The sequence below is a fragment of the Sceloporus undulatus genome, chromosome 6 (genome assembly GCF_019175285.1).
Source record: "Sceloporus undulatus isolate JIND9_A2432 ecotype Alabama chromosome 6, SceUnd_v1.1, whole genome shotgun sequence".
Lineage (NCBI taxonomy): Eukaryota > Metazoa > Chordata > Lepidosauria > Squamata > Phrynosomatidae > Sceloporus > Sceloporus undulatus.
In genome coordinates, this window is record NC_056527.1 from 56,214,705 (window position 1) to 56,225,372 (window position 10,668).

Genomic DNA, 10,668 nt, shown 5'->3' on the forward strand with positions numbered 1-10,668 from the left:
TCACTTTTCTGAATGAGCTGGAGGAACCAAGCCCATTTTATAAGTCCAAATCTAGGCTGCTGGGAGGGGGCGGTATTTAAAAAGAGGAAGCTGAAATGCATTGTAATGACTTCAGTTTTACAATAATCATAAATATATACTTTTTTTCTTAAGGAGAATTTATTTTGAATGGAAGATGGACCTTTCAAGCTGATGCATTGATCATCTGGGTTTTCTGGAGAGCGCTCCAGTTTTCCTGATGTGAAAAATGCTGCACAGGAAAGGATTTGATGAATATCTCTGAGGCATCCTTCCTTATACCTTGTTTTGAGGAGTCCAAAGTACCACATTCAGTCTTATCCCTTATATTTCTCTGTTTCCATTTTCACATCTAATACTGTATGTGAAATAACTTGTATCAGTAATTTACATGGATTATATATCCTTTATCAGCTTCCTGATTTTTATAATCTAAAGTGCATAATCTAAAATGCATGAAATCCCATCATCAATCCACATTGCTCTGATAAACAGACAAAAGGTGATGAAAAATGGAAGTAAAAATTTTCACTGATGCAACTTATAAAATGACACAGAAACCAAAGCTATAATATTTGCTTCATGCAGAATATTAAAAAGGATGCAACTACATGAGGATTTTTTTTTAAAAAATCAAACTACAATTGTATTTGTTGTTGTTAACTGCCCTTGCATCAACCTCGACTCGTGGTGGCCCTGTGGGTGAGACGCCTCCAAGAGCTCCCTGTCCTCTACTGCTCTGCTTAGTTCCTGCAACTTCAGACCCGTGATCCCATTGATTGACTCTATCATCTGCTTTGTGGTCTTCCTCTTTCTACTACTCTCCATGTTTCCTAGCATTATTGTCTTTTGTAATGAGTTATGCCTTCTCATGAAAGTACAACAGCTCCAGTTTGATCCTTTTAGCTTCCAGGGAGCTTTCTGGCACAATCTGCTCAAGGACCCATTTATTTGTCTTTTTGGCTGTCCATGGCATTCTTTGGGCTCTTCTCCAGCACATCTCAAATGAGTTTATTTTCTTTTTGTCTTCAAGGCCCAATTGTCACCACTGTACATGGTGATGGGGGATACTATGGCTTGGATGATTCTAATTTTACTGTTCAGTTTCATATCTTTGCTCTTTAAAATATTATCTAGTTATTTCATAGCTGCCATTCCTATTCTGTCTTCTTCTTATCCTGACTGCAATCTCCATTCTGATCAATGTTTGATCCAAGGTGCCGGAACTGCACTCCCATGTCTTTGAGATCCATCCATAATTTTTCGTGATCTATGCAGTCAAATGCTTTGCTATAGTCTATAAAGCAAATGCAGATTTTTTTCTGGAATTCCTTTGTTCTCTCCATTAGCCTTGTATGTTTGCAATGTGATCCCTAGTGCCTCTTCCTTTTCTGAACTCTGCTTGAACTTCTGGATTTTCTCTCTCCATGTATGGTAGGAGTCTATGTCTATCTTATACCTATTTATTTTTATTTATTTTATTTATATGCCACCTTTCTCCCAAAGTGGGCCCAAGGAGGCTCATAAAAGATGTTCTAAAATAAAATTTTAAAATACAATAAAAATAATCACATTAATATAAAAAGTTAAAATATAAAAATCATGAAAAACATACTGTTAAACATATAAAACCATTAAAATATACCTAAGGGAACACACCAATAAGAATCCTACCTGAGTTGCAGTTACATTTTAAAAGCTTGCTTTAAAAAGCCAAATGCAAGATATATACCTACTGATTTCAGTAAATCAACTTAGTTTAGCCAAATTATTTCCTATTTAAGAAGTTTTAGGATTACAGGCAAAATCACTTATACAATATGCAGCTGTTACAGAAAGAACAAAAAGAAGTACTACATGTCCTACAGTATGTACTAATGTACAACTGTAACACACATATTAATAATATGTGTGTGATGTAAAGATTTGAATAGTGTATATTATTACAGCATAAAGTGAGGTTGGATCTTAGATCTTGTAAAGGATGACAAATCAAGCTTCATTCTTCAAATGTTATTTAGGTTTGAAATTCTGGAGAGACAAACTATAGAGAAATACAGTTGGAAAATGTTTTCCAAAAAGGTCATGCATTGTACTTTGTCTGCTGCTTATTGCCAATGTAGGCACAGCACTTATGGTAATCTCTGACCGGAAAAAAAAGACATGTATTTGGTGTCTAGAAGGCACACTTGTTAGTCACTTCTATATTCTTTCTCTATAGAATAATGCACACACAGCCAAGAGATCTCAGATAGTATGGAGAGAGATGGGTCCGCTTTCTTGAAAGCTGGACTTCATTCGGGGGGGGGGGACATTCTGGTCTTTTCCAAAAGCAGTATATTATCTAGGGCTGAATACTAACTATTCTAAAACACCCCAAGGCAGAGTTTAGATGCTTAAAAGATGAGGCTGTTGTTCTTGTTGTGTGCCTTCAGGTTGTTTCCAAATTATGATGATCCTATCACAGTTCTTATTAAGCAATATTTGTTCAGAGCAGGTTTGTGTTTGTCTTCCTCTGAAATTGTAACTTGACCCTGGCGACTCAGTGGGTTTCCATGGCCAAAGGAGTATTTGAACCCTGGTCTCCAGAGTCATAGTCCAATGTGCAATAGACTACACCATGGCGTCTTTAGAAATAAGAAAAAGAAAAGAAAAAGAGAGAGGTAGCCTCACATAATTTGAACATTCTTCATTAGGATTTTTCTCACATAGTTTATAATGTAATTTAAACATTATCCCAGAACAATTTTTCCTTTGAACTGACATAGTGTTTCTCAACTAAAGTGAGGGTTCAAAGGGGCCTTTCTTCAAAACAAACTCTGATTGAATTCGATTATTCCAGAACAGAAATCGTTGCACAAGCAGAATAAGGATTGCTCAATTGTGCATTTCACCACTGTGGTTTTAGGCCAACTGAATTTAAATTTATAGAGAGGTTGTCATATATGCACACGGTCACATGGCTTCTCTTTGGACAATTTATTAATAGTTTAAAAATAGTTTTATTGTAACTAGATAGTAACTAAAACTACAAATTCAAAGAAAGTGTTTGCCATCAGTTCATCAAGCCTAATCCAAATCATGAAGCTGCTGCACCCACAAGTTAAAAAAGGCTTTTAAAAACATGACTGCTTTCATGTCATTTTATATTTCTGGTGGGATATCCCTGTGTGTGTGCATATGTGCAGACTTTTAAGAAGGTATTGTATTGTTATAAATTGTACTATTTTTAATTCCTTTTTATCCTTTTTAAGTGCATGTTTAATTTTTTAATACTGTTAATAGTTTAATTTTATTTTACTGTTATCATTTTAATTATATTGTAATCATATTTGTACACTGTCTGAGTCCCAAAAGGTAGGGAATAAATAATTACTTGAACTGCCATGGATCCCATCCTATGGGATTCTGGAATTTTCAGTTTGGCAATATTTCTCCAAGAGTGTAGTGGAAAGAGGGAATGGCATTGAGACCATTCCTCCCACTTAAGAATTCTGCACCTCAATGATATTTTCCTTCAGTTCCTAAATTTCTAGCATTGCAAAGAGTGAGACACTGAAAAGTCTTCATACTTAGAACTCTGGTATTTGCTGTGTTTGGATTCCCTTGGTAATTTTGTCTCCCTCCTTTTTCTGGATGCCTATACTGTATTGTGGACCCTTGGTATCTGCTGGGGTTTTGCTCCAGGACCCTCCATGGATACCAAAATCCAGGGATGCTCAAGTCCCATTTTATACCGTGGCATAGCAAAATGGTGTCCCTTATATAAAATAGAAAAATCAAGGTTTGCTTTTTGCAATTTATATAACTTTTTTTGAATATTTTCAAGCTATGGGTGCTTGAATCTGTGGATAAAAAAAATCCATGGATACAGAAGGCTGACTGTATTTCTAAATTCTCAGCTCAAGTTTCAAGTTACTGTAGTGGTAGAAATTTGAAGACTGAAGGGAAAAAAATTCATGAGGCAGTGAGAATTTTTATTTGGGGAGAGCACTGCCATCATCCCCCTCTACAGCTGTTCTGGATTTCTCCGCAAGAGCACTCTAAAGCACTCCCCTGAACTACAGCAAAGAATCTCTAAGGTTCAGAAATAATCCCGTTTGAAACCACTTTAACTGCCCTGGATCAATGCTAGGAAATTCTGGGAACTGTAGTTTTGGGAGACATTTAGCCTTCTCTATCAAAGGACTCTGACTCAGTCCCAGGATTCCCTGGCACTGAGTCAGTGTGATTAACCTGCTTCAGTTGCACCTTGTGTGATAAAGTCCTTGGAAACCTCTTGCCCACATAGCTTCCATCTTTCCAAGATTCAGGCTCAATTTATTGGTCCTGGTTTCGTTCCGTCCTTTGCCCAGTCACACTGATGCATAAAATGATACAAAGAGATCTGGGTGTCATCAGCATAGGACCCTCCTGGGGCACACTGTAACATAAGCACCATGAAGAAAAATACTCCATTGAAAGCAAGAATTTTGTTTGAAACATATATGTTTAAAATGCTTGTAAAGTATTTTGTTTGATATAAATGGGTTTTAGTGATTTGCAATCAAAATTTGGTGGTAGTTAAGAAAAATCTTATTTATGAAGATGCTTGCTCATTTTCTTCCCAATTATTGCTGAGTTTGGAGAGGTGCAAGTGACACCTATAATGGATCAAGGACAACAATATTAGTCCATGGAATTGACTCCCCTATCTAAACAATTTGAAAAGTCTCTACAAAACGACCTTGGCTTCACTCTTCCTTCTCAACTAGATACTTGCCATGTTGGAAAAACAAAATAAATGTTTTGTAGCATTTATGTGTTGAGATCCTGTGTTATAACTGGTAACTAAGATGACAGAAGTATAGTTCCAATTAGCAAGTGTACATCATGCACAGAGAACAGGCATCTATTTTAGTGAGAATATTTCGGTTCAGAAAACATTAGTGGACAAGGCATTCTTTTGCTATACAGACATATCTCAGTTAATAAAACATTTGACAATGGAGCTCCATTTTATAAAGTCTTTTTATGCCTGCCAGAAACACAATTTCTCCTCATTCTCTGTCTAGCTGCAAGCTTTGTTAGTGGCATCAGCATTGGGAGGGTGCCGAAAAAGGGTTGGAGCAACATAGGCTTTTGATATCAAGTTGCAGCAGTTAGTTTACAGTAAATAATACAACAAACAAACATTTGAGTTGGTAAAGAACAGGATTCCATTTACAACAAGTAAACAGCAGCTATCTCCAGAATCTCTTACTAAGCATGTGTGAACACCAAAACAGAGAGCAAAGAGAAGAGCAGATAAACCTGCCTGCCACTTACTCCTAGCATGTTTCATTTTTAAAAACAGTAACACATATCTATACATTTGACCACCAAATTTTACTTATTTAACACTTATCTGGCCTAATTGTTTCATTTCACATGTGTATTTTGTTGCTTTTGAATAAAAGGTTTGCTGAAATGTGTTGCTCTTCTTTTTTGTGGTATAGGAACCTACCCTTATTCTTTCCACTTATTTCTGCTTCTAGTACCAAACTTTCTGCTAAAGAAGCCATGCCCAAGAAGACATGACCTGTAAGAATATTCTACACAAGAGTTCTTTTAAGATAACTAATATTAGCCTCAGCAAAGCATTACCATAGGTTTGTATTTGCATTATATTGCAATGCCTGGCCCACCACCTTGAACCCTGAGAAGGAAATGGAATCAACAGAAATTCTTCAAAACAAGTGTGGTGGTGGGTCCTAATACTAACTATTTCTTTGGAAGAGAGTACTTGCCCAAAGTTGAGTTGCAAAAAGAGGGAAATGTGTTTTCTATCGTTTCCTGATGAAGCTGAGAAAGGGTTGCTTAACTTCTTTAAACTCTTTCCAGTGATAATACAGGATGACATTTAAATTGGCTAAGCAAACCACAAGGTAAATTAGTTCAGTGTTTGGAACGTGTAACTCTATTACAGAATCACATAATAATTAAGAAACTTTTGTATATGAGCCACATAGAGAGAGAATTGCAAAAGAGAGTGGCGAATACTTCCCCTGACTCACAAATGCAAAGATGTATTTAGTATATAGTATTTAGCATAAAGAATATGTCTGGGAAAGTATATGTTTGGGAAAGTATATGTAGATCTCATCATTTGGAGGCAAGCTGAATTTTTTCTTTAATCAGTTGACTCTGTTGGTGGAATAATTTGGAAGGCTTTCTACATGAATCCCATAATGATGGAGTATCATTCAGACTGAATTTGTCCAAGAGTTTTGGGTGTGAGATTGTAATTGCTTTAAGAAAAAATTTTAAGTACCCAAATATTGTTTATACTAGCCACCACCCTAGCTTTAAAAGAGATTAGCTTTGTTTCAGCTCTTGAAAGGAAATCTTTAGGGGCAGCTAGCAGGGATTTCAAGAAAGCATTCTGCGTGGTTTCTAAATAGAAAATCGTATTGTATCCCCAAAGCTCTGCACTATACTATAATAGTGGAACAGTTTTCTTCTGGAAAAAGTCAGTTGTAAGCACAGTCAAGTTCTCCCCATGGACTCTACAAAATCTCAAAAAGGAATTAATGGAATGGGAGGATTTCAATTTAGCTGCATAAAAGTGACCTTTCCAAGACAATTTTGAATTAAATCCCAAACCCACATGTAGGATTGCTGTTCTATGGGTATGGCATTCAGTCTCCAGGTGTGATGTTTAAGATATCTATCCAGTCCTTGGGTCAGTTAATACAGTTCAGATCATATTTTTGCATAAAATGTTCTTATTGGAAACAGAAGGAAAGCTAATGGCTGTAGTTGTTGATAATAATTTTTATTGTTATATAAAAGTGTCAGGAAAAAGTTTACTATTTGATTTTATCACAACCATTCACAAAAAAATTAGTATATGAGACTAAATGGGGTAGAAACATTTGCAAATATAAAAGAAGGCAAATCTACATTTACTGTGTATACTGCCTGTTTTAAAAAATTAAGAAAATAAGATTTAATCAGTTTTCAATCCGCTAGAATTAAACAGAATTACTGTATCTTTAAGCCATTCAAACCCTCAAGCATTTATGACTGCCTATCTGTGCTGTGAACACTTTTTAAAAATGCTCATTTTGCCATATCCTGATGGCATTTGGGAATACCTACAGCTATTCAGTAATCTCAATAAATTTAACTGCAGTGATTCCTTTCACTTGAGTGGAGTTCCATTTGGCCACTATCATTTGATCTCCAATCTTCTTTGCTGCACACTCTATTTTAGACGTTGCAGTTCCACCAGGTAGTAGAACTCTAAATAAATAAAAACATGCAAATTATTATTATTATTATTATTAACCTTTATTTATGATGCAAATCATTATAAACACTATATATATTATATATATTATAAACACTCCTTTCTATAGAAATTCTCTGTAGACAAACTCTCCAATCAATATGCATGTGTGATTTCACACGACGATCCTGCATGGGTCTTTCTGCTTTTACTAGTTGTATGGGGCATCTGTATTCATATGATCTTTCCCTGAATAAAAATGAAGGGGCCATTGCTTGTATGGGGTCTTGTGAATTGAATGGGGTTGATGTGCCTTGTGGGGGTGCTGGTGTTGCTGGACCTGGGGGCTATGGTATTCTCAAAAGTCTGGAGCATAGTACTAGGCTTCTCTAGGTATGTTCTCATGTAATGATGTGGCAAACATGAAATGGTATGGATATCTATAGATCCCTGAGATGCAAAAATCCTGGTGCAATCATATCTATCTACCATTAACTCTCCTATTTGTCCAGACTGTGTGGATATTGATATGTGGATTTGATGAAAGAACCTATGAACAGTTATGGGTCAGCTAAAAGGGTCTGCACACAAAGCAGAAGCAAGTCTTTGCATGACACCTGCCTGTGTATCAGCTCCTGACTATGCCAAAAACTCACACATCTTCCTTAAAACCAATCTGCAGGCATCAATGCAGAATAATTTGTATTAGACTTATTAGTATGGCTTTGTGAAGAATGTTATATCCAGCCAATTCTTTCCCCCTGTAATAGGAGATCTGTGTTATTAAAGCTGATAATGTCTGGTGCTAACAGTAACCTCATGTGTAGAATCGTGCACAAACCCACAGACGGAGGGTGTATGGAGAAAGGTCATTCCAGACATTTTAGAAACCCGTCCTTTTAGAACATTTTTATTGGACACTGGAGATTTTCCCATTTCATTTATCTTCCCCTGAATATTTTGGTGCTTGACACTTACTGTTTTATCTGATGTTCTTTTGTTTTGTTTTAGATTTTGTATATTTACTTTTTCTGTATACAGTGGTTGTTTACTTTATTGAACATTCTGTAGACTGACATGTGAAGACTTTGGCCTGATAGGCAGCTCCTGCAACATTATTTTGTTGCTGTCTCCTTCAACAGAGTTGGTTAGGTGATTGGAATCTATGGAGATTATTGCACATTTTAATAATGTGACTTACCTCTCTCAAATTGAAGTCTAATTTGGGCTGCATCTGGGTGCTATTCCATGACTTTTGTCACCAAATCTGCCATTGAAGTATAGCCCAGCTGCAGCCCGGGTCCCTTAACATGCTTCAGTGTCCATTTTTCAAAGCTGGAAAGCTCCCAACTTTGAAAAATGGCCACCAAAGCTCATTAAGGGACTCGGGCTGCAGCCGGGCTGAATGGCGGATTTGGTGACAAAAGCCATGCAATAGGACCCAGATGTAGCCCAAATTAGACTTCAGTTTGGGAGAATACGTCCCATTATTAAGATGTGTGATAATCTCATAAATCATCTCACACTCAAAGTAAGAACAGTAAGAGGGGAAATGCCCCTTCTTAGAATCAAAGGTGGAGTTAATATTAGTAGGCTGAAGACAGTATTTCTTTCTTTTTATTTAAAATCATGCCAGGCAAGTTGGCATCATTCAAGCTGAGCAATCTGGCCCTGAATCAAATATGATTTACTATTTATAGAAGTTTTTGCAAAGCTACCTGGCAACAGCATACAACAACTTTTACTGCACACACACAAACACAGACACACACCATTCATTAAACAGCAGTCATTAAGCCATGGTCAAAAGTTACTAATAAGTAATGTTGAACCATTCCCTTCCAATTCTGATTATTATTATTATTATTATTATTAGTAGTAGTAGTAGTAGTAGAAACTACCAATAGTTGATGGTATGGGGTAAAAATGCCTTTTAAATATTTGGGGGGGGGGGTAAACAAAAGTATGCCAGCGAGAGAGGAAAAGCAGACTTAAGGGACAGGCTGGGAAGGGAACGCAATGGTGACAGCAGCCCCCGGTCGCACAAAAGTCAATCAGTGTGATAATGGCTGCAATAAAAGCAATAGGTTGATTTTAATTTTTTTTAGCATGATTACAGAGTAAAAGGTCTGGTGTGATAAAGGCTTAGAAGTACTTGGCTTCAGGCAAATACTTCTTGGGAGTAAACAATATCTTGTAAGGAAGGCTCCTCTTAGAAACTTCAGACTGTAGATAAGCTCCTGTATATAAGTGTCAGTCTGAGGCTTTAAGACCTGCAGCCTGTCTCTGTACCTTTACCTCCGTGTAGGACTTTCTGAAATGTTCAGATTCTTGTCATATTTTGCTTTGTAGGAGGAGGACTCTTAGCATATCTTGACTATGGAAGCCCTGTACTTAATTTTCTTGATTATGATTGGGCCTTTACCCGTTCACCTGGCTTCTGCATGCCTGAACTGTCTCCTTATGGTGTAAGGCTTTACTAATGCTGTTTTTGGAGTGTTTGGCCTTGTTACTAGGGCTTGCCCACCTGGATCCAGGACAAACACCTTATAGCTATGTTCATCTTACCCGTGGTCAAATATCTTCAGTGAAATGTCTAGGTCCTCTACAAGCAGTTTGCAGTTTTCCAAGGGAATGGGCAGTATATTCTTAAAAATCAACTCACAGGTAAATTTTTCATGTACTTTTGCCATTTTGGGCATCTGCAAAACAAAGAAGTATCACCAGACTGTTCAAAAGAATATAAAAAATATATACATTATGCATTAATACAAATGTAATTAGCTGAATATATTTAGAATCTTCATAATATGATTGCATGTCTTGACAGTTGCTGCAGGCATGCAACAGCGACACTCTATGCACAAACAGAAAACCACATGAGATTCCACTGCATGAGTAAAAGGACTTATCAAAATTCAACTCCCATGTCTAGCTTCTTCGTATACAGGCTAATAATGTATACGAATATATGCTGTATGCTCACATGCAAGTAGACTTTTGGGTGAGGATGCATCACCATGTGCAAGCACATGGGATCCATCCAGTATGGGTTTTGTTGCTGAATGAAAGTGTAATGCATTTTCTTTTTTCTCGCTATCTGGATAGTAATGTATATGCCAATGTGCTAGCCATTCATCTATTGATTACATATATTTGACCATATTCCATTTGATCTATTGCAAATTTAAAGGGGTGTTACTTGGAGCCCTGTTTAATTTGAGGCTGATGAAGTGAGCAGCCTAATCCTTGATTTTGTGCAATGAATATAGCATCTACTTTCAAGGTGGATAGAGAAGTCTGTTTCCAGAGCATGTTCATTTCCCATGTGTTACATAGTGAGTACATTCTTTCCACATTAATCTGCAGTTTTCTACAATATGCTTTATCTAGTTCAT

The 10,668-nt window shown here is 36.7% G+C and overlaps 1 protein-coding gene across 3 annotated transcripts in view; it reads right to left on the reverse strand.

Annotated features, from left to right (window-relative positions):
• Positions 1-6,799: 6,799 nt before the first annotated feature.
• LOC121933523 (protein-glutamine gamma-glutamyltransferase 4-like) overlaps positions 6,800-10,668 on the reverse strand; it is a 24,476-nt gene continuing 20,607 nt past the window's right edge. For all 3 annotated transcript variants that reach the window (XM_042473387.1, XM_042473386.1, XM_042473388.1), the window contains exons 14-15: positions 9,839-9,972; positions 6,800-7,284 (exon numbers count right to left, since the gene is read on the reverse strand). In XM_042473387.1, the coding sequence (XP_042329321.1) occupies positions 7,143-7,284; positions 9,839-9,972 (276 nt within the window). In that variant the 3' untranslated portion in view covers positions 6,800-7,142. The remainder of the gene's footprint in view (positions 7,285-9,838; positions 9,973-10,668) is intronic.